This window comes from Podarcis tiliguerta, assembly GCF_965153285.1.
Source record: "Podarcis tiliguerta genome assembly, chromosome: 3".
Taxonomy (NCBI): domain Eukaryota; kingdom Metazoa; phylum Chordata; class Lepidosauria; order Squamata; family Lacertidae; genus Podarcis; species Podarcis tiliguerta.
In genome coordinates this window covers 26,222,844-26,250,755 of record NC_139536.1, presented here as the reverse complement: position 1 = coordinate 26,250,755, position 27,912 = coordinate 26,222,844, and the positions used below count along the sequence as shown (strand labels likewise).

The 27,912-nt window shown below is 44.2% G+C and overlaps 1 protein-coding gene across 3 annotated transcripts in view; it reads left to right on the top strand.

Annotated features, from left to right (window-relative positions):
* Positions 1-27,912, top strand: part of PTPN14 (protein tyrosine phosphatase non-receptor type 14) — a 518,691-nt gene that overhangs the window by 60,486 nt on the left and 430,293 nt on the right. For all 3 annotated transcript variants that reach the window (XM_083433273.1, XM_083433272.1, XM_083433271.1), the window contains exons 4-7: positions 18,024-18,121; positions 21,963-22,030; positions 25,931-26,001; positions 27,612-27,699. In XM_083433273.1, the coding sequence (XP_083289399.1) occupies positions 18,024-18,121; positions 21,963-22,030; positions 25,931-26,001; positions 27,612-27,699 (325 nt within the window). The remainder of the gene's footprint in view (positions 1-18,023; positions 18,122-21,962; positions 22,031-25,930; positions 26,002-27,611; positions 27,700-27,912) is intronic.

The window sequence follows — 27,912 nt, the reverse complement described above, 5'->3', positions numbered from 1 at the left end:
AAAGTTCCTTTGTCCAGGTCCCAGCTGAACATTATACATGATGCTGCAAGTGAGTCATTTTCAATCACCAATCTCCCCAATCTACATTTCCCTATTTGGCTAATGTCAGTATGAGGGTTCTGGATTGGGTAGATTCGGGTTAGCACATAACTATGGTTTAATTGGGCCTAATCCCTGCTCCTCCTAGATTTGGGGTTAAATAAATGCAGTTTCTTCACTGCTTACTTTGACAGTTTTTTGTTAATGTCATTTATGTCAGAAACCTTCCAGATTAAGTCTGAGACCCAGTGTGGTGTAGTGGTTAAGAGCGGTAGCCTCGTAATCTTGTGAACCGGGTTCGCGTCTCCGCTCCTCCACATGCAGCTGCTGGGTGACCTTGGGCCAGTCACACTTCTGTGAAGTCTCTCAGCCCCACTCACCTCACAGAGTGTTTGTTGTGGGGGAGGAAGGGAAAGGAGAATGTAAGCTGTTTTGAGACTCATTAAAGGGAGTGAAAGGCGGGATATCAAATCCAAACTCTTCTTCTTCTTCTGTATGCATGTATGGCCTGAATGAGCGGCTTGCTTTGTGTGATTGCTTTACATTTGATTGAGATTGGGCTGCTCGGGGGGAAAACAACTTTAAAAATAATATACACATCTTGGCGCTTTAAACGTTAACTGTTAAAAAGCATGTCTAAAGAAGAAAATATTTTAAAATAATTTTTAGAAACGTTGAGGATTCCTTCCCCCAACAAACACACTCAGAACGACATGGGAAACCGGCTGCATGGGAAACTTTAGTACTGTACAGTACTTCAGACGTCTTGAGAATAAAGTGGACTTGTAAATGAATGAACTTTGAAAAGTGTAGCCAAGGGGTGTGTAAAACGCTCATGGCTTCTATTGGCACGTGGAGCAAGTGATATTGCATGGCTCTGCCAAATGAAACTAAAACCTTAGAGGCAAACAAAACATTTTGTGGTAAGATCAAAACGCTTGAAGCAAGATGGTTTGCTTAGAACTTCCTTCTTAAAGACCACAATTCTAAACAGCTAGGGATTAAGCCCCATTGGACGCAACAGGCCTTACTTCTAAATCGACGTGCATAGGATTGTACAATGTGCTTTTCTGCTGTAGAATAATGCATTTCTCCTGGGTGGGACTGGGGTGTGTGTGTTCAGATTATTCTGATGGCAGCTTTATATCATTGAGGCAGCAGGCGCACATGTAATATGCATTGGCATATCTCTCGGTGACACGTGGTTGTACACATAGGTTCGTTGAAAGTTTTTGGTATGAAACAATTTCCCGTTTCACCTGCGCAATGCTGTTGCAAAGTCAGAGTGGCACAAATATACATGTGTGAACTCATCCTTTGTAATACTTGGGGAGTCCATGGAGTGGGCAGTCTGAGAACCTTTGATCAATTTCTACACTGATGCAGCCTGAACCCACAGGCAAAACTGACATGTTTTAATGCTAGATTTAGGTAGGTAGTCATGTTGGTCTGACGCAGTCAAAATAAAAATTAAAAAATAGTCCAGTAGCACCTTAGAGACCAACTAAGTTTGTTCTAGGCACAGTGGTACCTCGGGTTACACACGCTTCAGGTTACATATGCTTCAGGTTACAAACTCTGCTAACCCAGAAATAGTATCTCGGGTTAAGAACTTTGCTTCAGGATGAGAACAGAAATCGTGCTCTGGCGGCGCAGCAGCAGCAGGAGGCCCCATTAGCTAAAGTGGTGCTTCAGGTTAAGAACAGTTTCAGGTTAAGAACGGACCTCCGGAATGAATTAAGTACTTAACCAGAGGTACCACTGTATAAGCTTTCGTGAAGAAGTGTGGAGGCTCATTCAGTTCTCTAGCATAGGCTTCAAATATCTGAAAGACCATCTCCTTCCCTACAGTCCCTCTCGGGTGTTAAGATGGGCACCCAGCACCCTCAAAACTTAACGGTTAATTTTAGGATGAACGAGGGGTGGGGCAAGGCTTGGGAGGTGTAGAATGTGGGCGTAGCGCAGGCGCCTTTTACTGTATTAAAAGCCCCAGTTTGCTGTAATCTAACTTGCTGAAATCTGTTCACTCTCATTGCCACCGGGAGATGTGAGCCATACCCAATGTGGCTAGTTAGTTGGTTGGTTGAACAAGAGTAGAAAAAAAGAAGCTTCCTGAATTCATGGTATTCTGGTTTCCTTCCTCTGCACTTCATGGGAACACAACTGAGTCAGTGATCAGAGCAAACCTCGTTTGAGGACGCAAGGAAGACCGGAAAGCTGCTTATCATTTGAGCCCTTTCAGCAATGTGCTGTATTTATATTGGAAATGACAGGGCTGTTTTTCCTTTGGCTCTCAGCTACAGAACTGCTGCTGCTTTCCCAGTCCCTTAAAAAAAAAAAAAAGTATTACAATGTGAACTGGAAAGGGAAAAAAACATTACGGTGCTTTGGCATGATCTAAAATTAGGTGTGGTAGTATCAAGAAGAAGCTCAGATTTAGGAATATTTTTTCTTGCTTTAAAAAATGTATTTCTATTTGTACATTTTATGGGAGGAGGGGGGTGGGATTGCCCAGGAATAGGAACAAAAGAGTTTGATACCTGATTAGCAAGTTTCCATTTGAGTTGAACCTCAAAGCACACTTTTTTATAATATGCTTGTGAGTTTCCAATTAAAATGCATATTGTAACTTTAAACATGGTTTTAGTAAAGTTGACAACCCTATTAAGTAGAAGCATGGGGACCAACTTGTACATTTGGCAGCTAAAATGAATGAGCTTGCTTGCGTCTTAAGAGCAAGCACTTTACCTGTCTCTTCTTCAGGTGTGAAGAAATTGGAAATACCCACTACAGTGGTACCTCAGGTTACATACGCTTCAGGTTACACACTCCACTCCGCTAACCCAGAAATAGTACGTTGGGTTAAGAACTTTGCTTCAGGATGAGAACAGTAATTGTGCTCTGACGGCGTGGCAGCAGCGGGAGGCCCCATTAGCTAAAGTGGTGCTTCAGGTTAAGAACAGTTTCAGGTTAAGAACAGACCTCCGGAACGAATTAAGTGCCTAACCTGAGGTACCACTGTATTGGGTTTAAAGCGGCTGAGGTTTGTTATTATATCCAAACCAGGAACAGTAATTACTTTAACCTTTGGTTTATTGGAAAAATCCAGCATCAGAAACTATGGTTTGATTCAGTACAACATGGTTTAAATTAACCACAATTTGCACTTGAAGCAGATTTCCCCCATCTCCTCCTGTGGCATGCACTGAAAAAGGAAAGGGGAAACGTGAGCCTGAAGTTTAAGCAGGTTCGCTCATGTAGCGCAAGCTCCATTTTAGTTTTGCATCTGAATCAGCCCATGGAAAAATCTGACAATGGGGAAGTTTCTGAAATTTGCCTGCAAGAACAAAGATCCTGAATTCACACCACAAACTGATCACTCACAGTGCAGTCCTACTCATGGCTACTTGGAAGTAAGTCCTGTTGAATTGGTTGGGACTTACTCCTAGGTAAGTAAGCCTTGGGCATCACCCCAAATCAACCACCACATTTTGTGTTCACATAAACCCTAAGCAGCAGTCTTGAAGACCTTAGTACAGCTTAGTAGTTTATCACTGCTAGTAGAAGTTTATCACTTTGTAGCAGATAGGTCATCCCTCTTCTCTGCCTGGCAGAAACCACCAGGAACCACCAACAAGGAGGAGGGGAAATCTGCTAATCTACTGGGAAGGGTTTGGTCCTGGGCATGTTGAGACCATGATGTGCCAAAGAGTGTTGGCAGTGCAGAAGGAGGGTGCCCCTTTGCATCTTTTTATAAATATAGCAACAAAGATGATTCATAGTGTTCTTGCCCAAGCAGTGACATCACCTAAGCATCTCATGCTGCTGGTGGGGTGGGACTGCTTAAATCAATTTCCTTGCTACCCGCTTGCAATCTCAGCACAAGCAATTCTTTGCCCTTGCTCGCTGTCCCGGTTCCTGCTGGGGAAGGTTTCTGCTTGCAAGCGTTCAAAAACACCTTGCTGCTCATGAGAAGCAAGCAGGCTTTTTGACCTTTTTATGTGCCAGATTATGGGTTGAATTATGGCTCCACCAGGTGGCCCTGCCAAAATGTAACCAGATTAGGTGTTGGTTAATAGTATTCATGGGACGCGGGTGCCGCTGTGGGTTAAAGCCTCAGTGTCTAGGGCTTGCCGATTGAAAGGTTGGCGGTTCGAATCCCCGCAGCGGGGTGCGCTCCCGCTGTTCGGTCCCAGCGCCTGCCAACCTAGCAGTTCGAAAGCACCCCTGGGTCCAAGTAGATAAATAGGGACCGCTTACTAGCGGGAAGGTAAACAGCGTTTCCGTGTGTGGCTCTGGCTCGCCAGAGCAGCAATGTCACGCTGGCCACGTGACCTGGAAGTGCCTTCGGACAGCGCTGGCCCCCAGCTTCTTTGAGTGAGATGGGCGCACAACCCTAGAGTCTGTCAAGACTGGCCCGTACGGGCAGGGGTATCTTTACCTTTAATAGTATTCATAGTTCTGCTGGAAGCTACCTTATACTGAGTCAGACCTTTGGTCCATCAAGTTCAGTGTTGTCTACTCTGACACGTAATGGCTCTCCAGGATTTGAGACAGGGGTCTCTCCCAGCCCTACCTGGAGATGCCAAGGATCAGGGCCGGCCAACCCATGTGGCAAGGTGAGGCAACCACCTCAGACAGCAGCACCCAGAGAGGCAGGAGACCCAGCCTCCAAGGAATGCATCGCCCTATGCTGCTGTGGCAGCAGCTGCAGCATGCTCTTTCATATATTTTTTTATTAAAGATTTTCTTGATTTACAAAAGTATGTGCATTGTTTCTCTCTCGTATTTTTCCCCACGAACTCCCTAGATGCAGTCAAAAAACAATGGGAGGATGACATAGGCTCTGAGATTAACCCCACTCAATGGACCAAAATGTGGTCTAACCCCCCCCCCCTTTAAATCCCTATCAACAGAAAGAAAAGAACTCACTCTGAAACTCACCCACAGGTGGTACCTAACACCAAGAAAACTAGCGCTAATATGCCCAGGAGCATCACCAAATACTGGAGAGGGTGCACCTCCACAGGCACATACTTCCACATGTGCTGGGAGTGCCCCAAAATCCAACTATTCTGGACAACAACCATACAAGAAATAAGTAAAATAACCAAGCAAGTATTAGAAATCACCCCAGAATTGGCCTTACATCTTCCAAGACAATAATGCAGCATGCTCTTTCGAGGCTGGATCTGCCACCTCCTCGACAGCCCCCACAATGCCACCTCTGCAGCAGCCCCTCGGAGGCAGTGTTGGGAGAAAATGGTGGGGCCTGCTCTCTGGAGTCTGTACCCACCCAGCTTGATTCAGAGCAGGCCTCTTTCACCCCACAGCAGCCTTCAACCGTCATGTAAGGTTGATTTGATTCCTCCCCACCCCTTGTTCCTGGTGTACATCTTCACTCGCCTTTTCTTCCCTGGTGGGGTAGGGACGCCATTTTGTGGTTCGCCTCAGGTGCGCAAATGTCTTGGTTCGGCCCTGGATGCAAGGCAGGTGTTCCACCACTGAGCTACATCCTTTCCCTGTGTCAGGTGATAGCGGTATGTAAAGATAGGGTAATGCTTATTTATATGTTTTATTAATTTAATTTAATAATTTATAGGCCACTTCACCCTTCCCCTGCTGAATAAAAAAATCACGATTGCTTTATTTGGTCAGGCTGTTTGGGCTACTGGTTGGCCACTGTGAGAACAGGATGCTGGCCTAGAGGGCCTGATCCACAGGCTTTTCGTATGTTCTTAACTAAGTTGTTGTGTGCGTGAATGAGGTCCGCTTGCGTAATAATAATAATAATAATAATAATAATAATAATAATAATAATAATTTATTAGTTATACCCCGCCCATTTGGCTGGGCTTCCCCAGCCACTCTGGGTGGTTTTCAACAAAATATTAAAATACAGTAATACATCAAACATTAAAAGCTTCCCTACACAGGGCTGCCTTCAGATGTCTTCTAAAAGTCTGGTAGTTGTTGCTCTCTTTGTTATCTGGTGGGAGGGCGTTCCACAGGGAGGGTGCCACTACCAAGAAGGCCCTCTGTCTGGTTCCCTGTAACTTGGCTTCTCGCAGTGAGGGAACCGCCAGAAGGCCCTTGGTGCTAGAGCTCAGTGTCCGGGCAGAACAATGTGGGTGGAGACGCTCCTTCAGATAAACTGGACTGAGGCCGTTTAGGGCATTAAAGGTCCAGACTTTCTCCCCCTCTCCTTTGCCCATGTGCCCCTGAAATTGCCTCTGGAGGGTTGGGGAGAAAACCCAGCACAGGTTTGGGGTGGGGGTGGGGGGGGAGTCCCATTGCATGTGGGGACCTTATTCATATCCCACTTAGCACCCTTTGCATCTTGAAGTTCACTCTTGTATCTGAGAACTACCCCCTCTCGGCTGCGTTATATTTAAATTGGAACCACGTATTGCATTCCTTGGCCACCATTCCATCCCAGTGATGACTCCTATGCTGCCTAAGCCCCAGAATTGTGAATCCATTACTGTTTAGACAGCATCAGTTTGAATTTAGAGCTTGATGATCCATTAGAGAATTGTGTTCTGCAACAAAGTATGGACCCCGGGTTTTCGTCAGGGCTGCAGAGTCGTTCCCATGAACTCAAGAACTGGCCATCCCTTGTACAAACTGTTGAGGGAGAGCTTAATGTAATTAGCTGCATTTGCATAACCATTGTAATATGCAAACGAGCCTGAAAGAAGATGGGAGTTGAAAAGTGTGACACAATTTCCTTTGCGCCTTTCTTGCATCTTAGTGCTTGCGGAGTTCAATTAACCCTCTTTGTTATGGGAAAAAATGAAAGCAATAATTAAAACGAGACAACTTACTGACTAATTGTACGAGGCATTTTCAGCATGACTTGTTTGAAATAACTAAAGTGGCCCTGACCTTTTTGGGTTTTACAATCTGTAGATTTCTCTGTAATGGGGATGTAATCTTTCCTCACATGAAAATAGGAAAAGCATCTCTGCAGATGCTTCTAGGCAGAAAAATAAATGGTAGTTCCCACTTGTGCGAGGAGGGGAAAGATAATTATCCGAATATGATTAACTCCCCCCCCCCTTTCTCCCACCCCCCATGTAGTTAACAGTGAGGAATTTATGTACTGTGAGAGGTCAGTGAATGGGTAACTAACGTAAATGAATGCAGCTTTGTTCTACTAGGGCGTTCAAATAATTCACTGGAGAGTGGCTGATGAATAATTTGAAGGGGAATATAAATATATCCTCAAAATTTCATGAGATGTTCAATCTCTCCACAGCCTCTATCGGCACAGCAGCGTTTCAGTGTGACCATCAAGCTACACCATTGAGGAGACCCAATGCCAGTGTACATTTGACTCTGACAGTAAAAGGACTTGCTCAGTCTTTGCCCAGGTCAGATAACAATGTCACTGGTTTGCACAGAACCTTAAGCAACAGGTGCTACATGCACACCCAGGCAAAGCATTGCATTCACATGCTCTCCCCTCCTGCACTGTTGCACGTGGGAGGAAGGAGAATTTCTGCCAAGTTTACTTTTAAGCTACGTCCGCACTGTACCTTGAAAGCACTGTGACATCACTTGAACAGTCACCTCTTCCCAAAGGAATCCTGGGAACTGTAGTTCGTTAAGGCCATCAAGAATTCTTAGGAGGCTCCGGTTCCCCTCCCAGAACTACAGTTCCCAGAGTGCTTTACCACCGAATCTCTCTTCCCAGGGATTTTAAAAGGAATCATACCAGATTCTTCCCTGATGAGGACTCCTCTAGCGGGGTCATGACACACCACGCCCCAGTGCCTGCAGACTCCATTGCCAGCGTACCCAACCCCGAAGGCAATTGGGTCGACGGAGGGTAACCGAATGTATAATTTGAAAACAATCCTGTTGCACAGGTGATTCTGAAGCTGGGATTTAGTTAACAACACCGTTGAGCCTACAAGTCACAAAAGAATTCCATTCGCTTGCCCAGACCTGTGGCGTTTCTGCAAAGCTTAGCGCTGTAGTGAGCTGTAAACACATACCTGGGCGCAAGCTGCTGGGTAAAGGATGTCACTTTTACATAACTCCTCTTGAGAGGTGACCCACATTGGCTTGGGATTGCAAAGGGCATTTCTACATAAATACAGCTGAAGCCCATGCATACAGTGGTACCTCCGGTTAAGAACTTACAGTGGTACCTCAGGTTACATACGCTTCAGGTTACATACGCTTCAGGTTAAGAACTTTGCTTCAGGATGAGAACAGAAATCGTGCTCCGGCGGCACAACAGCAGCAGAAGGCCCCATTAGCTAAAGTGGTGCTTCAGGTTAAGAACAGTTTCAGGTTAAGAACGGACCTCCGGAATGAATTAAGTACTTAACCCGAGGTGCCACTGTAATTTGTTCTTGAGGTCTGTTCTTAACCTGAAACTGTTCTTAACCTGAGGTACCACTTTAGCTAATGGGACCTCCGGCTGCCGCCGTATGATTTCTGTTCTCATCCTGAAGCAAAGTTCTTAACCTGAGGTACTATTTCTGGGTTAGCGGAGTCTGTAACCTGAAGCGTCTGTAACCCGAGGTACCACTGTACTTACTTAGGAGTAAGTCATGTTCAGTACAGTGGGACTTGCCTCCAAGTAAGATCTACTTTAAAAGAGGCTTATCATGCCAATTTCTATACAAACTGCTTGGAAGATAATGTGTCACTTCACTGTGAGAATCTGTCTCAGGCTCACATGTTTTCTCCTCCTTTCACCCTCTCTTCTCTCTTCTGTCTACTTTCTTCATTCAAGGCAATGTTTGCTGTTTTATGTGAATTTTCAAAATGAAGGCGGGTTTCCCTTACATACAAGGAACCAAAGCAGAATCAAAGCTATTCCACTTCACTTTTGCAAGGAAGGTGCATCTCATAGTTTCCCAGTGCATGCAAAACAGCCAACAGAGGTTTGCTTCAAACTTTGAAAGGAGGCAGGGAATCACATCATGAGAGATGAGGAATACATTGGAGATTGGGCCTTTTTAGTGGTGGAGTTCCCTTCCAAGAGATATATGACGGGCTGCCTCAGCTCAGGTCTTTTAAGAAAGTTTTAAAAACTCATTTGTTTCCCCTGGTTTTTACTTGAAGGTTTAACTGCACATTCTCCTCCTGAGGTTTTTATTGGTAGCTGTTGAATTTTATTGCATTGGGCTTATATAAGCTGACTCTTTTAAAAAAAATAAATTGAATCATATGTCCCAGTGTTATGGTTAAAATTCTGCATTTGCTATTAACGCAAGTTATCTTGGGAAAGCTACATAGCCGTGAAAGACAGCTTAGAAAGATTTGAAACAAATCCTGACCTGTAAAATGGGAATAATAATCAGGCATGCCATGGTTTTCAGCATCACGCTTGTTCTGGACCACATATTTGAAATGTGGAAAAGAACAAAAGGATTGCAGTAAGTTACTCTATGGGCAACAAGTAAATGATAAATATGCAGTGGTACCTCGGGTTAAGAACTTAATTCGTTCTGGAGGTCTGTTCTTAACCTGAAACTGTTCTTAACCTGAGGTACCACTTTAGCTAATGGGGCCTCCTGCTGCTGCTGCACCGCCGGAGCACAATTTCTGTTCTCATCCTGAAGCAAAGTTCTTAACCTGAGGTACTATTTCTGGGTTAGTGGAGTCTGTAACCTGAAGCGTCTGTAACCTGAGGTACCACTGTAAAGGAACGATCCACCAAGGATGGTTCCATGCACTCCACGTACTGAAAGCATTTTTACAAGAAGACTTTGCAGCGCATCTCATTTTTAACATTTGGCCTTGCCATATCCTTAAGATTCTTTTAGCATGAATCTCATCATCTGACTTGGCTATTAACCTGGCTGAATACCAGAGGAATCTTCAAACTGTTGACTCACATTGCTTCAGTATGTAACCCAAGCTTCTTTCCCTCACACTGTAATGTTAGTGGCATGTCCCTTTCAGAGCAAGCAGAAGCATATTGGGGTATGATTCAGTTGGTGTGGCTTGGCACAATTAAACTCTGTTATGGTGAGCTGTGTTCCTTACCGTGCGTGGAAGTTGTCGGTGGGATAGTCTGACACCCATCATGTGAATCCCAGTTATCCAAAACTTTTCAATTCAAGTTCCCCATATAAAGCATTGCCTTATAGTGCTAAATTGACATTTCTTTCTTAAATAATTCTTGGGGCCCCTTTAGCTGCTATGTATGAATGATAAAGCTGTCAATGGCAATTAGTTGTGAGAGCGATATAATTACCGTATTTTTTGCACCATAACACTCACTTTTTTCCTCCTAGAAAGTAAGGGGAAATGTCTGTGCGTGTTATGGAGGGAATGCCTATGGGTGGCATGCCTACGGATTTTCCTCCTCTAAAAACTATGTGTGTGTTATGGTCGGGTGCGTGTTATAGAGTGAAAAATACGGGTATGTCCACTACACAGCTATGCCTGTTTATACCAGTTGCTGCTGGGGAGCTGAAGTGGGGAGGGTGCCGTTCTTGGTTTTTTGTAGGCAGGTGGTTGGCCACCTTGAGAACAGCATGCTGGATCCATCAGGGCTCTTCCTGTATTAAAAATAACACAAATATGGAAGAACGAGGAAACCCCGACTAAAGACCTCTGGCAAGAGAAATTGATGGACTATGCAGAATTGGCAAAATTGATTCACAAACTACGGGACAAGGATAACTGTGACTTTAAAGATGAATGGGAACGTTTTACAAAGCACTTAAAGAAACAACAAAGTGAACTGGACTCCTTGGCAGGTTTTGAATAAACACTCACAAATTTTTTAATGACAATAATCAGTCAGACAAATTGAGGATTTATACAATTATGTAACATGCAGAGAATAGCATCTGTAGAGAAACCAGAGATTGGAGCAGAGAGAACTCAGGGGAGGAGGGGAGAGGGTTATTTTATGGGGCGAGGGGGGAAATGGGGGGGGGAATCAAGGATGATATGTATTAAGACAATATGTTTTGTTTAAATTCTTAATAAAAATATTAAAATAATAATAATAATACAAATAAAATATCAAGAGTCAAGTCCCTGGGAGGAGTGTGGTCACAGCAGGGGAAAGCAGGGTGCTGAGAATTCCAACCCATTATTTCGAGTGGCAGGCAGTGACTTAGCCAATGCCCAGTGCAAACTGTTCAGTACTCTAATTATAAGAAGCACATGGTGTTCAGCTGGGTGCTGAACCCAGGAAAGGGGGGGGGGAGGAAAGGAAAGCATGCTCTTTCCCCCACCCTCTTGCTTCCTGCTCCACTCATTTCAGCTGCCTTTTCTCTTTTTAAATTGTCTTTTCCTTGTTCCTTTCCAAGCTTGACAAATTGGGTTAATCCCATTGGGCCTCTGTGCTTTTTTTTTTTTTTTAATTGCTGTCACCTTGTTTCGGATTTGCTACAATTTATGGTCCTAGTTCAGCTGAGGTATGCTCAAGAATGTCTTTGAAAGCGGAGTAAAGAATTGGAGGCTATTCCAGAAATGTGTGTGTGATGTTTGGAGAAAAAAAACCAAAAAAAAAAACACCCCCAAACCTCCATGTTTCTGGTACTGTCCTGAATCTCCTGGTATTTTGGATTAACCCTGATTAATAGGTGGTTGTGAAGGGAGTTTGGTGTGCTTATGCATTGTACTTTGTCTCCCTGTAATTTGCTTTAATTAATTCAAGAGTTCAAGGGCAGGCACTAAGGACTGGGTTGAGACATGCCTTCCATTTTGTTGCAAAAGCACAGGCTATATTATTGCCCCCTTTAAAAAAAACACCCCAAAGGTTTAATCTTAATACATTTATTTTAAGTGTCTCTTTTGCCTTGGTTCTAATGTATCTATATGGGGGCATTCTTGGCTTTCTCTTTGTTTGTTTGCAAGGCGCTTCAGGTTGCCCCAGGCAAGTAAAGCGACTAACCAATTCAAAAAATATTAATAAAAAAATGATTGTTTTAGTACAGTGTTTTTCAACCTTTTTTGGGCAAAGGCACACTTGTTTCATGAAAAAAATCACGAGGCACACCACCATTAGAAAATGTTAAAAAATTTAACTCTGTGCCTATATTGACTATATATAAAGTAATTCTCTTGAATAGGAATCAAATAAACACAAAGAAAGTATTTTATAATTACTTTATTATGAAATAGTAAGTAAACAGAAATATGAAAAATTATAAAATACTTTATTCAGTGCGCAACCTGGGCCTGTCTGGCTGAACACAAAGCTGGAATCGAAGAAAGACACACACGTAGCTCTTCGTCAACAGCTCTCAGTCTCTGCCTGTATTTAGTTTTTATAGCAATCATGCTTGAAAAGCTCATCTCACAGAGATATGTAGTAGAAAATGGGAGCAATGTCAAAATAGCTTTGTTTGCCAGAAGGGGGAACTCCTTGGCAGTATCCAACCAAAAACTGTCCAAAGGTAGATCAGCAAATCTTAGCTTGAAACCACGATTTTGTCTCAGTTCAGTTAGTTCCTCCTGCTCATGTCATGTAAAGTCATGTCCTTTCCACCAACTGATGCTGAGCTATAAGGTTCCCTAACCCAGTCAAGGCATTCAGTGGAGACTGAAGAGAAATAAAATGACAACTTCTTGTCCTCCTGGTGACTCGAGTCGCGACGTCTTCTTCTCTCCGCTGCTGCGCACACTGTGCTCGGGCGGGAAGGAAGTCGGAAGATGGTGTCCTACTGTGATAGGTCCAGGCTGGAGTCTGGACCAATCACAGCCCAGACATCAGAAAAGTGGAGAGTGTCCCCCTGAGGAGCGCCAATCGGCGCCCCTGCTGGCCGAGGTTGGGGTCAAAAACCCCACCCCTGCCATACCCAGGACACAGTCCGGCGCCCACCTAGTAGGCGAAAATTTGAATTTATTTTTTTTAAAAAAAATCTTTCGACTTTTTCAATTTTCCCCACGGCACACCAGGCAACATCTCGCAGCACAGGAACAGTGGTTGAAAAACACTGTTTTAGTACATCCAAAACCTGAAATCTGTTGAGGACAAAAATGAGTAAGATTTGTGGGAGAACATTAATTCCCAGTTGGTGATGGCAGGTCCCCAACCCTTACCCTGCGCCCTCCCCCTCAACGTAGGAAAGGAGAAAACGAGCCCGGAATCAAAGAAGAGAGGAAATCTTGAAGGTATGGTGCGAAAAACATATTGCCCCAACCATTTCACACCATGAAATGTGTAGTGGATGATCTCTGTCTGAAACCCTGCTGCCAGTTGACATGATGGACAGTCCTCTGAACTGGTATGCAGACTATCTTGGTAAGAAGTAGGCCAAACAGGTAGAAGCGAGAGCACATCCATCAGTTTCACTTTCCAAGGCTGGCATTCCTGCCCCCATGGCACTGCCTTAAACCTGATCCGTTTATCAATTACTGTTTTATCCTGCCTATCTCTTAACATCTCTTAGGGATCTCTTAGGGATCCTTAAGAGAATCCCTTAGGGATCCGCATCTCTTAGGGATGCAGGTGGCGTTGTGGGTTAAACCACAGAGCCTAGGACTTGCGGATCAGAAGGTCGGCGGTTCGAATCCCCGCGACAGGGTGAGCTCCCGTTGCTCAGTCCCTGCTCCTGCCAACCTGGCAGTTTGAAAGCACATCAAAGTGCAAGTAGATAAATAGGTACCACTCTGGCGGGAAGGTAAACGGCGTTTCTGTGCGCTGCTCTGGTTCACCAGAAGCTGCTTAGTCATGCTGGCCACTTGACTCGGAAGCTGTACACCAGCTCCCTCGGCCAATAAAGCGAGATGAGCGCCGCAACCCCAGAGTCGGTCACGACTGGACCTAATGGTCAGGGGTCCCTTTACTTTACTTATCTTTTAACAGCTTCAGGGTAGCGTATGTGGTTCTCCACCCAGAGGGCAAGTCCGCAACCCATGATTAGCCAGCAGGCTTTGTAGCTTCCTGGAGATTTGAACCTGGGTCTCTCTGGACTGGTATTAGCCCATCACTCTCACTGCTGCAGCACACTGCCTCTCTTATAATACTCATATCAGCCTACTCCAGTTCCTGTTTCGCAATTCACTGCTATCTTTAAGCTGCTAGGGACTGGGATCCCTGTCATCCCCAACTTGCTACATTTTAAGAAAAGGTTCATTAGTTCTATGATTCCCCGAATCAATATTTCTTCGGCATCGTTTTCATTTTAAAAAATAAAATAAAAACCATTCAAATCCCTGAGAAATTACCAGGAAGATGGGAACAGGTCTAGGCTGTTTAATTAACAGGCTACCGGTCCATCCAGTAATTACGTAATAGAGAGGAATTTAAAAGGAGTTGTACCTTGCTGGCAACCAAGATGGGTGTTTCATATTATAAGCTGCTATCAAGCACGTTCCTTTATTTTTTTCAAATACACCCAATTGAAAGTATAGCTTGGAGACATCCAGGATCTAAAAAGTGTGTTGCATCCAGTGTAGTGCTAAGAAACAAGCTCCATCAGTGCAAGGATTTGCACGAGTGCAACAGACCCCCCCTTCCTCCTACCCTAAACCCTAAATCTTTTCTGGGGTTTTCCCCAACCTTCCAGAGCAAATTTGGGGGAGGCAGGGGTGCACACAGAGAGGGGGGAGGAAAGGTCCATTTTGCAAGTGGAATTGATTGCGCTGACGAAACACTCTACAGGCACAGTAAGGCTGCAAGGTTTAGACAGCTGGAATGCTTGTTTGATCAGCAAAAGCTTCCATTGATTATTCAGCAGAGGCTAATTTTAATGGATTGAGCTGAAAGTTAAAGCATACAGGTGTTTATTATTATTATTATTTGTGAGAGACGACGACAACTGTTTCCATCCTTGCGTATTATTATAGCAAGGTAATGGCCTTTCCCTTCAAACATATTGGTTTCTTTACTCCACACACTTCCTTTAGTATCTTAAAAAATATATTTATTTAAAATACGTTTCCTCAGAAATGATCAAGAAGTGGAAACTAACCTTACCACTGGTGCAAACATAGTGATTGCAAAGAACTAGAATAAGAACATACCTGCTACAGAGTTTGAATGAATCAAAAAGATCTGGGCCAAAGTGACGATGATCAGTTTACCTACTATAACAGAATATGTGTAAATCAACCCAATAAGAGCAATTTATAGAGCAATTGTGGGGTGTGGTTTTTTTGGTTTTTGTTTAGATGTTCTGGAATAATAAGTTCGGTATCAGTGTAAACCCTATGCTATATTTAGTTTATTGTAATGTTATTAATTTAAGGCTATTAGTTGGAATTATTGTTGATATATCAATGATCTGAATAAAGTATACTTAATAAAAATACATTTTTGGTGAGGCTTTGATGTTATGAAGATGTACCTAAACTTAATCAGTTTAAACACTAGAAACTTCTTACTTATGAATCACTTCCCATGAGACATCCTGAAGCAGTTTACAATATAACAGCATATATATAACAGCTGCAAACACTTAAAACAATTGCATATATAAAAACAGTTATAAACCATTATGAAAAAGAAGTTTGCAACAGCACATAGATAAAGATTTTTGGAAGACCTTTTGAAAGAGGAACATCTTCAGCAGGCACTGAAAAGACCATAGAGAAGGCATCTGTCTGATATACAATGGAAGGGAGTTCTAGAGGGCAGGTACCACCACACTAAAGGCCCGATTTCCCACATTGTGTGGTACACACCTCCTGATAGAATGGTGTGAGACCTCTTACTTGATCACATTGATCTGGGCTTGCGCTTGACCCAATTTGTACTTGCTCAATCGATCAGTTGGCAGTTATAGTTCTTACAGGTGAAAAAACAGCATGCAGCCCATGGTATGAGACAGAAATTAATGCAGGCCATTTTGTTTCACCCATCTTAGGTCAGCAAACCAAGATCTTCCACTGAGTGTTTCTGTATGGTGTATGTTTCTGCAGATGCTTTCAGCTTTTTTACTTCATACTTCCTTGAGAACAGCTAAAAAGTGGAGTTAAAGAGGCCCAGCAAGGCCCATCTCTGATGCCTGAGCTTCTTCTTTTTTAAACAACAACAACAACAACCCCACAATCATGGCATTCTAGAGCAGCCTTTCTCAACCTTGGGTCCCCAGATGGTATTGGACTACAACTCCCATCATCCCTGACCACTGGTCCTGCTAGCTAGTTATGATGGGAGTTGTAGTCCAACATCCAGGGGTGAGAAAGGCTGTTCTAGAACGACTCCCATCATCCCTGACCTGGGATCACGGGAGTTGTAGGCCAAAAACATCTGGAGGGCCAAGGTTGAGGAAGCCTGCTCTAACCCCTTTCATGTATTAGTCACATGGACATGGTCTATGAACAGAACAGGGCAACAGAGTTATGCTGGTTGGTTTGCTTAAAAATAACTGAACAACATTTTCAAGCGTCACTGCTTAATGGATGCTGCTGCTGTTTAAATATGTGTTCCATGGTACAGTAATAAGGATAAAAAAAGTGACAGGACTTCAGACAGAAAGAGATGGTTCCGCCTTGCTGCTCTCACTTGGATGGGCTAAAACTTTTGCCCTGTTCTACTCCCCAAGTGCAACTCTAGTCTGTTATTGTAAATGACGTGATATGCATCTGATGGTGCGTAAGGTTACAACTCACGTTTTCTGCTGAAGGGAAACAACCATCTTGTAGTTCCATCTTTGCCTGGACTTGTTTTCCACTCCCATGCATACCCGTTGAAATGAGATTGGCAGCCTTGCAGCGATTATATGTACAGTCAAAACAGGGAAAACTCTGCTCCCATTGCTAACGGAAGGTCTTCTGTTCACATACTCCAGGCTTATTTTTCTTTCCAGGCAACCTAATTTAGACAAACCCCACAGGCCTTCAGAAATTTAGCATCTAGCAAAACTCCCCAGCCTATTCCAGTGCTCAGCCAGGCTCTGAAGTGCATTCTTAATTATAATGTCACAACTGTGCAGCAAGCTGGAGAATTCAGGCTTGGTCAGACCTTTGGTGCTGTCTAGCGGCCAGCTCCTGCATCTCTATCTTTCAGTGGCCCTGGAGAATGAGAAGAAGAGCTTTGCCTATCAAGAAACAAATGTATTTCAGCAGGTATTTTTCAGATGCTCCAGACTCATAGCTAACACCTTGCAAAAACACTATAGGAACTGTTTCGAAAACGGATTAGAGAGTTCCATTGATTTCTTACAATACATCTTTATTATTAGCAGCCTCCAGACTGACAGTATTTTGAGGGATGGATTCAGGCACATACTGGAAATTTTAGCTTTACAGACTTCCAGAACAGATTAAGTTTGAGAACCGAGGTACCACTGTAAACACAGAGCAGGGAGGAGAATGATGAATGTTCATTGTTATATAACCCCATGCAAATGTATTAGAATGAATGCTCAGTGAACAGTGGGCACAACCTTCACACAAGCCTATTTGAAAGCAAATCAGGATGAATGCTTATTAAGCAGACTACAGTGATAACTCTGGATGTGAACGGGATCCGTTCCGGAGCCCCGTTTGCATCCAGAGCAGAACGCAACCCGCGTCTGTGCGTGCGCGGGGTTGCGATTCGCCACTTCCATGCATGCACATGACATCATTTTGAGCATCTGCGCATGCGCGAGCTGCAAAACCCGGAAGTAACGCGTTCTGTTACTTCCGGGTCACCGCAGAGCACAACCCGAAAATGCTCAACCCGAAGCTACTTCGACCCGAGGTATGACTGTATCTGTATGACTGTATCTGGAGGAGCACTGTGTTGGTTGGATTTGCCAGGAAAAGGCAAGAGTAAGTCCCGTTGACCACAAGGGAGCCTGAGGAAACTTGCATAGGAGTCTGCTATGTAGGCTCTTCATACAGTTGAGAATCCTGGAATTTAGAACAGGTATTTCTCTTCCATGCTGAAGCACTCGCCCTCGGGTTCAAATGTACAACAAACTATGTAGAATGTTTGGGTATAAATGTAATTGCCCAGCAATCTCTTTGTTCTTTCGGGGTGGAGTGAGGGGAATCCCAAGTGTAGATACCAAAGTGTAGAAACCAAAATGTTGGTTTCATTTTGCTGTTTCTCTTGTTTACAGGTATCAGTATTACCTACAGGTAAAAAAAGATGTTCTTGATGGACGATTGCGATCTTCACGGGAACATGGGATAAAGTTAGCTGCCTTGGCGGTTCAAGGTACGGCAAACTCACCTGCTCACTCTTTCTCATATCTGCTTATTTGACTGCAACAGGAATAAGTTCCAGTTACTGTAGACTAGATGCTCAGCGTTGGTAGCTGGCTTGATTCAAAATATTTCAGATGACAGCCACTGACTGACATTTTTAATTTGGAAATAGTATATGTATGGAATTCAGCCCCCAAGAAATAATTCCTGGCATAACTGTGTTAGAAATTTATTTCGCTACATTTGCTATGGTGGAGATTCCCAGGACTATTGCATGAGATTGAAACATGTAATTTAAATTGGGAAGTGCAGTTTAACATTCTAGCCACTGTATTTTTCTCTCTGTCTGTCTGTCTCTCTTTCTCTCTCTCTTTCTCATTATGTAGCTGCCCATCCTGGTTAGTTGGAAGTTACACTGCAAATATTGAGAGTGAACAAATGTTGAAACAGAGGGGGAAATCATTTTAGGGACAGGCCTTGAACCCATAACTCGTGCTTTCTCACCTGATGCTCTTAGGCCAGGGGTCCAAGCTTCCCTTGCCTCGGGCCAGTGTCTTGAGCGACGATTGTGCGGTGGGTCGGAGAAGCACGCGCCCACACGTGCGCAAACACTATTTCCAGTGCGCATCCGGGTTGGAGAAGGCCCATGCGCATGTGCACAAGCTATTTCTGGTGCTCCTCCGACCCAGAAGTGGGTCCCCGCGCCGCACCAGTAAGAGCGGGCAGCGGTGGGCGGTGGTAGGGGTCACCGCAGGCCGGATAAACAAGTCCCACGGGCCTTATCCAGTCCCCGCCTACCCTGCAGCTACTGTTATAGATTGTGACTAGCTAACAGTAGTCTAGTTCCTTTAGTGGGTAAGCCATGGTTTCCCGCTAAATGAATGAGTGTACTTCTGCTTCCTCTTTCCCCTTTTCTGCTTCATAACCTAGGGATGGAGAATAGTAGTTTTACATCATGATTGGCCAAGTTGTGGCCCTCCAGATGTTGTTAGATTACAAACCCCATCATTCCTGGCTATTGACCCTGTTGGCTGAGGCTGATGGGTCCAGCAACATCTGGAGGACCACAGGTTAGGCACCCCTGTTTTAAACTAACCAGAGTTCCCCAAGATGTCTGACTCGGGAAACTGGTTTGTTTAATCTGTGATTTTAATGATAGCCAATCAGGATCAAAGTGGTTCCAGATTCTGACTTGTTCTCATTAATCATAGTCTGAACAAGCCACAGTTAGCACATAATAGGAAACTGTGGTTAGTTTAAAAATCAGAAGTGAAAGGAAGGAGATGCAAGGATGACTGCATTAGACCAAGGTTCACCACAGCTCATTCTCATAATAGAAAATCATTGTTTCTCATTACAGCCAAACTAAGCCAGTTTTTTTCTCAGGGCATAGCTCCAAAAGCTTTACTGTGACTGTGGACTGAGAATGTGTTTTATTGTTCCAGTGTTGTAGGCATTCAGAAAGCTTTATGTGCTCACATTGTTCATTTTCTGCATAACCTTTTTTTTAAAAAAATAAAATAAAATATATGAACAAATGTACAATCAGTTACAGTTTTCCCCTGTCCCCCCCATTGTCCTTGATTGAAAAGTGACATATGGAATTCCTACAGGTTCCCCCCCTGCTTCATTTAAATGTGTGTGTGTGTGTGTGTTTAAAAGTTTGTGTGCAGATTTTTTAAAAAATAAAAAGAGTTACATGCACAGTTTCTTATCTGCTTGTGTTCTCTAGTTTAGAAGTAAACACACATTTATAATGTGAAATGAAATGAAACAGCATTTTTGGCACCCAGTAATCATATGAAATTGTCTTGAAGGCTTTGCAAGAATATTTGACTAGTGTAATTTACGAGGGGAATTTCCAGCATCTTGAGAACCTTTTCAGCAGTGTTTGATCTGATTCAAATAAAAGAAAGCAAGAGCTCTTGGGCAATATTTCTCTCTGTTAAAATGAAGCGGTGTAGGTGGGAGAGTCTTTTACAGACAGTATTATAGCCTTAGGAAATACTTCTACCCTCATTCTCCCAATTCCAAAACATCTGAAAAATGAATACAATTATTTGCATGATGTTATGTGTTGACGTTTCCGTGTGCGGCACTGGTGCTGGCTCACCAGTGCAGCTTCGTCACGCTGGCCACGTGACCCAAAAGTGTCTTCGGACGGCGCCGGCTCCCGGCCTCTTGAGTGAGATGAGCGCACAACCCTAGAGTTGGTCATGACTGCCCCGTATGTAGAGCAACCCACAACCAGAATTTAAAATCCAGTGCCCTACAGTGCCTCATGACTGGAAGAAAAGATTTTGCACAAGTTCCTAAAAAGATATCGAAACTGCTAGAAATAATGAGAAAAAGAATTCTGCAACCTTCGAGATGTTACAGAAAGAACATTTCTGCTGGAGTTCACCTTGCAACTTTGACTTACGGGCAGGATTTTCATCCATCTCGCCTAGAAGGGTTGGAGACTTCAAAAACGGAAGAAGTCTAAAAATGCATGTTCTCTTTTCCATGGCCGCTTGAATTGTCTGTCCCCATTTTGCAAAGGAACTTATTAAGACCAACAACTGATTATCTCCTCCTTAGAAAAGGATAGGCATTGAATCTTCCATTGCCAGCTTCTCAACAGAAATGCTCAGAAAACTTAATTGTTTTTCAGAGAAGGTAAAGGTAAATGACCCCTGGACAGTTAAGTCCAGTCAAAGGCAACTATGGGGTTGCGGCGCTCATCTCACTTTCAGGCCGAGGGAGCCGGTGCTTGTCCACAGACAGCTTTCCAGATCATGCGCCCAGCATGACTAAACTGCTTCTCGTGCAACGGAACACTGTAACAAGTGCCAGAGCGCACAGAAACACCATTTACCTTCCCACCGCAGCAGTACCTATTTATCTACTTGCACTGTTATGCTTTCAAACTGCTAGGTTGGCAGAAGCTGGGACAGAGCAATTGGAGCTCATCCCATCACGTGGATTTGAACCACTGGCCTTCCGATCGGCAAGCCCAAGAGGCTCAGTGATTTAGACCACAGCGCCACCCGCGTCCCATTTTTCAGAGTAGGACAAGAGAGGGCTTGTATACTATCATACTGACCTGAAGAGATTTGCGATAAGCTGAACACAAGACCTTTGTCTTTGTCTTATGAACCTGCAAAGGGTTTAGCAAGCCCCATTTATAGTATGTATTCTAAGACATAATGATCTGGAAGATTATCAAGCTCCTGATTAACTGTGTTTGGCTTGGCGGGTCACAAATAAGGGGTGTCTCTCTGTGTGTATGAGTGTCAGTAAGAGAGAGAGAGGTGAGGGAGGTACACTCATGACAATGAAAGCCAGGTATAAAAATAATCCACAAACCCTACCTCAAATCTGTGATCTGCTGATCTGTGATCAAGAGGATGACATCATCCTAATTGGGGAAACACCCCAAAGCTGTTCCTTTTTTCACATTTCAGAAATACAAGTGATGAAATCAACATTTTTGGTCCTGTGTGTATGTATGCATGTTTTGTTTTAGTTTGTTTAAAATAGTTTTAAACTGTTTTTCATCCAAATGGATTGCATGGCAGTGTTTAATTGGGAGGAATCAAGCAATTCATGTTTAAGTTAAATAAGGGTGATTTTTTACTAAAAGAATAAAATACCCTTTGGTGAGAAAATGTCTTCCTTTTGGTAGGGCGTATTGGGTTTTTCCTTCTAAGTCACAGATTTGACACCATGCTCTCATATTTGCATTGGACATCCCAGTTCGCTGCACGTTAAACATTTTTGTATCTGTTCAAGATTGAGAGTTTCATGTGCAGGGAGCGCTGAGCTAATGTGCTTTGCAGGTAAATTTTCTCTCCCTCTTTCCTCTCCAGCTGATTTTGGAGACTTCCATCAATTTGCATCTCATGATTTTCTCCGCGAATATGTATTGTTTCCTATGGTGAGTTCATACACCTTGATCTTTCATTTCACCTTTTGCATGTAGGCTTTTCCTGCTTCATAGAATAATAGAATTGTAAAGTTGGAAGGGAACCTGACGGCTATCTAATGCAACCACCAGCAATGCAGGAATCTCAGCTAAAGCAGACATTAAAAATGGCCACCCAAGCTCTGCTTGTTAAGTGATCCGCCATGACCTTCAGCAAATTTCAAGAAGTCGGTGGAGAAAAGTGCTTGTTGTCTCTTCCTACCTTGGAATATAGTAAGCTCGCAATTGACGCACATTGAATTTGTGAGCATTCAACTTTACGCGCTTGGCAAATTAAATAAAAATGGAAATGGGGCTGGCGTCTGGAGGGAAAGACTTTGGCAATCCCACCCACCGTTGCACCCGTTTTGTTTTGACTATACACAATTTTGTCTTTAGGTGCGATCCCTGGTACGTAACCTCCATCTAAGTTGAGGGCTTACTGTAGATTGATGACCACTTCCCACAAAAACCTAAAAGCCCCACCCCTTCCAGAAACCCTACTTCCCAAGCCCTGCCCACACACGTACACCAGTCACTGCCTCCTCCCTGGTCAAGTGGGCCTTCCTGGGACACAACTGAGGAGGAGCAAAAACTGACCTTTCACTTCATATACTGGAGCAACAGCAAAGGATCTAGGATGGGGGTCCCCAAACTAAGGCCCGCTGGCCGGATAAGGCCTGAGGGACTTGTTTATCCGGCCCGCGGCAACACCCGCTGCCCGCTCTTACTGGCACTGTGCGGCTGCCCACTTCCGGGTTGGAGGAGCACTGGAAATAGCTTGTGCGCATGCAGAAGCATTATTTGCACATGCACAAGCATTATTTCCAGTGCACATCCATGTCGGAGGAGGCCTGTGCACATGCACACAAGCTATTTCCGGTGTTCCTCCAACCCGGAAGTGCACCGGAAATAGCGTGTGCACTTTGCCAGGCACACGCTCCTCTGCCCTCCGGCCTGCTGCGCACTCGGTGCTGGACACATCGGCCCAAGGCGCGGTAAGTTTGCTGACCCCTGATCTAGGCGTACCCACAAGCTACAAACCTGCTCCTTCAGAGGAAGTGTAACCCCATCAAGAGCAGGCAATCTCCCACCCATCCAGTCTAGGGAACCACCCTAACAGTGCTTCAGTCTTATCTGGATTGAGTTTCAGTTTGTTGGCTCTCATCCAGTCCATTACCGAGGCAAGACACTGGTCCAGCATTTCCATTGCCTTACCTGCAGATGTAAAGTAGAAATAGAGCTGTGGGTCATCAGCATACTGCTAACAAGTTACCCCAAACCTCCGAATAACCCCACCCAGCGGTTTCATGTAGATGTTAAACAACATGGGGGATAGGATTGAGCCCTGCAGAACCCCAAATTGACAGTGCCATGGGGCTGAAAAGCATTCCCCAAGCAAAACCCTCTGGAATGACCATCCAAGTAGGACTGGAACCACCGCAAAGCGGTGCCACCCACCCCTAGTTCGGACAGTCGCTCCAGAAGGATACCATGGTTGATGGTATCGAAAGCCGCTGAGAGGTCAAGAAGAATTAACAGGGACATTTATCCCTTGTCTCTTGCTCAACAGAGGTCATCATATAGGGCAACCAAACCAGTTTCTGTGCCAAAACTGGGCCTAAACCCCAATTGAAATGGATCCAGGAAATCAGTTTCTTCCTGAAGCGCCTGGATCTGGTCTGCGACCGCTCGCTCCAGAACCTTGTTCAGGTGGTATATTCAGGACAGACAAAAGATGGTACTTCTTCACCCAGTGCATAGTTAGACTGCGAAATCTGCTTCCCCGGGACGTACCAATGGCCAGCTTTAAAGGGGGATTAGACAAATTCATAAAGGATAAGGCTGTCAATAGCTGCTAACGGTTGCTGGGGCTCATGATCAGGAGAACGATGTTGTGCTCATGTCCTGTATCTGACTGACCACTGCGGAAACAGCATTTTGTACTAGATGGGCCTTTCGCCTGATCCTGCAGGGCCCTTCTTTTGTTCACACACTTGGCAGGGAGTTTCATCTCATTACTCTGAGTTACGCATACATAAGTCTACTTTGTGGGAGCACTGGGAAGCTAAAGTAGTGCTATGAGCACGTGTAATCTGCCGTTCAATGTAATAGCTAACTGGATATTTGAAGGAAGGTTTCCCACATCCAAACTCGACGCTGTAATTGGTACCTTCATCCTGCCTGGCTTTTTAACGGTGTCCACCCACTGGAAAGAGTTAGATGTCCGCATGGGATAGTTTACTTAATTGGCTAATAGTAAGCCCTTATTAACTGCATAGTCAATGGACCAAAGACTTTGCTGGCGGGTGAGGTGTTTCTTGCGAGTGGGGGGGGGGAGGGGGAATAGCAAACTTGAGAACCGGTGAAAGGTTGCTGCCTTCGGACTGTGTTTGATCTTGTGCAGCTACAATATGTGTCAAATGGCATTTCTTCAGCGGTGAAAAGAACAAAGTTATGTACACAGAACGCCTTGCAGGTGTGCAGCTGTGTACAGGCACGTAGCATGCCATTTTTCATTAGCACGCTACCGCTTTCACATTTTTCAGTGTCAGGAACAAATATTACGGGGAGGCCCCCAGTGAGCAAGAACGAAGGCAGTTTGGTTAAGTATACATACACACAGCCTTGAGGCATTCCAAAATAATCACTCAGAGTTTGATGGCTTTTTTTCTTTTTTTCTTTTCAACTTTGAAATTATGAGCAGATTCCATTTTGTACTATTGCGCCGGATGATTTTAATAGATAACCCTTGCCACACACAAACCGTGTTTACAATGTAGACAACCTTTCTCCCCCTAACTGTTGAGATCACAAATGTATTGGACTGCATATTTTTTAAAAACAGAACCAGCAGCAAAGCTTTTGATCTCAAAACCCTAAGTACGTCGCAGAAATAAACTTAGCTCTTCTTTCCTGCATTATTTTCTTAGCGATTCCCTTTTGGAGCTAATAAGCTGTTTTTTCTCAATATTATTTTATGTTTTTCTGTGCAATAGAATACCCCTAGGCTATATTTCTTTGAAAGGGAGATTGTGTCTATATTGGAGAGGAATCCCCCTCTCCGATGAAGATCTGAGGCTCAGTGGTAAAGATAGGTTTGCATGCAGAAGAAGGATAAGTCTGCCATTGGCTACTAGCCACCATGGTTGAGTTCTCCCTCCTCTGTCAGAGGCAGTATGCTGGGAATCCCAAATGGAGATATTCCTGCTGTGCTCAGGTCCTGAGCTTGGGCTTCCCATAGCTGGCCACTGTGAGAACAGGACATTAGACTAGATGGGTCTTTGGCCTGTTATGCTCTTAAGTCCCAGGTTCCATTTCCAGTATTCCCAAATAGGACTAAGAAAGTCATATCTGAACCCTGGGAGAGCATAGAATTGTGTGCCTTGCTATGAGGCAGCTTCCTGTGTTCTTAATGGGTCAGTTGAATTACCTGTACCCTTTCTTGCAAAAGGAATGGTTTGCTTGGATGGGTTCTATGAAAGTGTTTGCTCTGTAAGCACTTTTTCTTTCTTTCTTTTGCTCAGTAGTTTCTGTTATACCAGATGGTTTGTAGGCTGCATGCTGGGCGGCTTCCAAGTTGAGCTTTCATCTACAAGAGAATGGTGTTGTGGTCCTGGAAGGACTCTACCACCTCAGAATGCAGGGTTTCTAGGGTTCGGGGTGGTGGTGGTCCACCCAAATCTATAACATTATATTGCTATACGAGAGGGAAGACAATGTCTTTGCCCACTTTCTTTGCACAATGCATAACTGTACACACTTATGTCATGTTACCACTTACTCACTTTTTTTCTAAATGAATAAAGCAACCTTTGCCTCTAGGGAAGTTGCTCCAACTTCTTGATCATTGTTTTATTTCTGTCTCTCTAGGACTGGATCCAAGACGAAGCAGCCCTGAAGGAGCTGACTGACAAAGTAGCCAAGGTGCACACAAAGCACAGGTGAGACCCCAAAATGTCAGTGTGTTGCTCAGAGAAGGCAGCTTGCCTTCCTTCGCTATCAACTGTTTCTCTAGTAGGAAATAGCCTGCGGTGCTATTTCCTGCAACCTGTGTTTCTGCTTTCGCCAGTGGTTTTGATATGGTCTGGAATGACATCACTTAGGGAAAGGGTGGCTCCTTGCCTATCAGCCATTGTAACAAAATGGCCCTGGCAAGTTCAAAGGCAGTGGACATCTGATGAGGAGATGCTGGGGATAATCAACAGAGGAAACGCTGTTGCTTTCAAGCCTGCCTTGTAAGTTTCCCAGAAGCATTTGGGTGGCCACTGTCAGGTGGGTGGGGAAGCATGATTTGATGATTACATACAGGAAATCGTGCTTGCTAATTATTTTTGAGCACCGTGATGCTGCACATGCATCGGAATGCACTTGTGCCTGTAGTGAAGGCTGGGGAAGGATTTAACTTCCTTCCACAGGGCCTGTGAGACAGAGCTGTTCCCCCTGGCTTTCAATTTGAACTTAGCCTGATCTTTTATTCCCCTTCCTTCCCTCCCCCTCCCCTTTTTATGAAGATTACCCACTCTGGGATCCCACAGCTAATTCTCCCCTGATCTCCTCGCTGGCCCAAATAGGACTAATTTAGCCAGCTAGCCCTGCTGATCATCTAATGTTTATTGGATGGATTTCGCCCCTAAATTGATTTTTGAATTCTGAATTTATTGATATTCACGTTTTATACCGTATTTTCTGCTGTTTTTTGTTGCATCAATTAAGTGTTTTAAATTTGTTGTTAGCCGCCCTGAGCCCAGTTTTCTGAACCGGGAAACGTGGGGTATAAATAAAAAATTATTATTTATTATTATTGCTGACAGCGGGCGCTGAGGTTGAGAGAGAATAGCTTAATTCCAGTCAGAAGCCAATACTAGCAACAGATAGTGACTGGGTGGTAGCATTTTTACATGACTATAAAATTTCCTTTGGCTTTGCTCATTTTCAGCTTCAGATTGCTTTTGATGAGATCTGGATAGCCTAGGTTTAAGTTTGGGGGACAGGAGGGTTGCCCAAACTATTTTGGCCTTTGAATGTTATCGTTGTCCTAGATCAAGGGCACCCAATGTACCATTCAGCGTGAGAGTCAGTGTGGTGTAGTGGTTAAGAGCAGTGGACTCGTAATCTGGTGAACCAGGCTTGCGTCTCTGCTCTTCCACTTGCAGCTGCTGGGTGACCTTGGGCTAGTCACACTTCTCTGAAGTCTCTCAGCCCCACTCACCTCACAGAGTGTTTGTTGTGGGGGAGTAAGGGAAAAGGAGATTGTTAGCCGCTTTGAGACTCCTTCAGGTAGTGATAAAGCGGGATATCAAATCCAAACTTCTTCTTCATTCTCCTGATGTCGCTGGACTCCAACTCTCATCGGATCCCACCCCGCCCAGCATGGCAAATGGTCAGGGATGATGGGCAATGTAGTTCAAGAGCATATGGAGGACACAAAACTAGCCTTCTACGTGATGAATACCTCTATATAATTCTAAGTTAGCAAATTCCAAGGGTTCAACCTAGAATCTTTGGTCCTCTGGGCAATCCTGAGCTGTCTTTCTCTTAACTCGATTTACAGTGGCATCTCTGCAGCGGATGCGGAATTCCTGTACATCAGTGAAGTAGAACGACTAGATGGGTTTGGGCAGGAAAGCTTCCCTGTGAAGGTAAGGAACTCCGACTTAATTTCCAACTGAGGCCTTTTATTGTATTAGGAAAATATGAAACGTCCTGAACAGCTTGCACCCAGCTTGCAGAATAAGTCAAAACATTGCAGTTTTAAAGCTTTCAAAGTCAGCCTCCGCCCTCTCCACCCCCCACCCATTCATTGTTTGTGGAGGTATTCTGTAGCTTTATCTGCCAGGGGCAATCTGATTTCT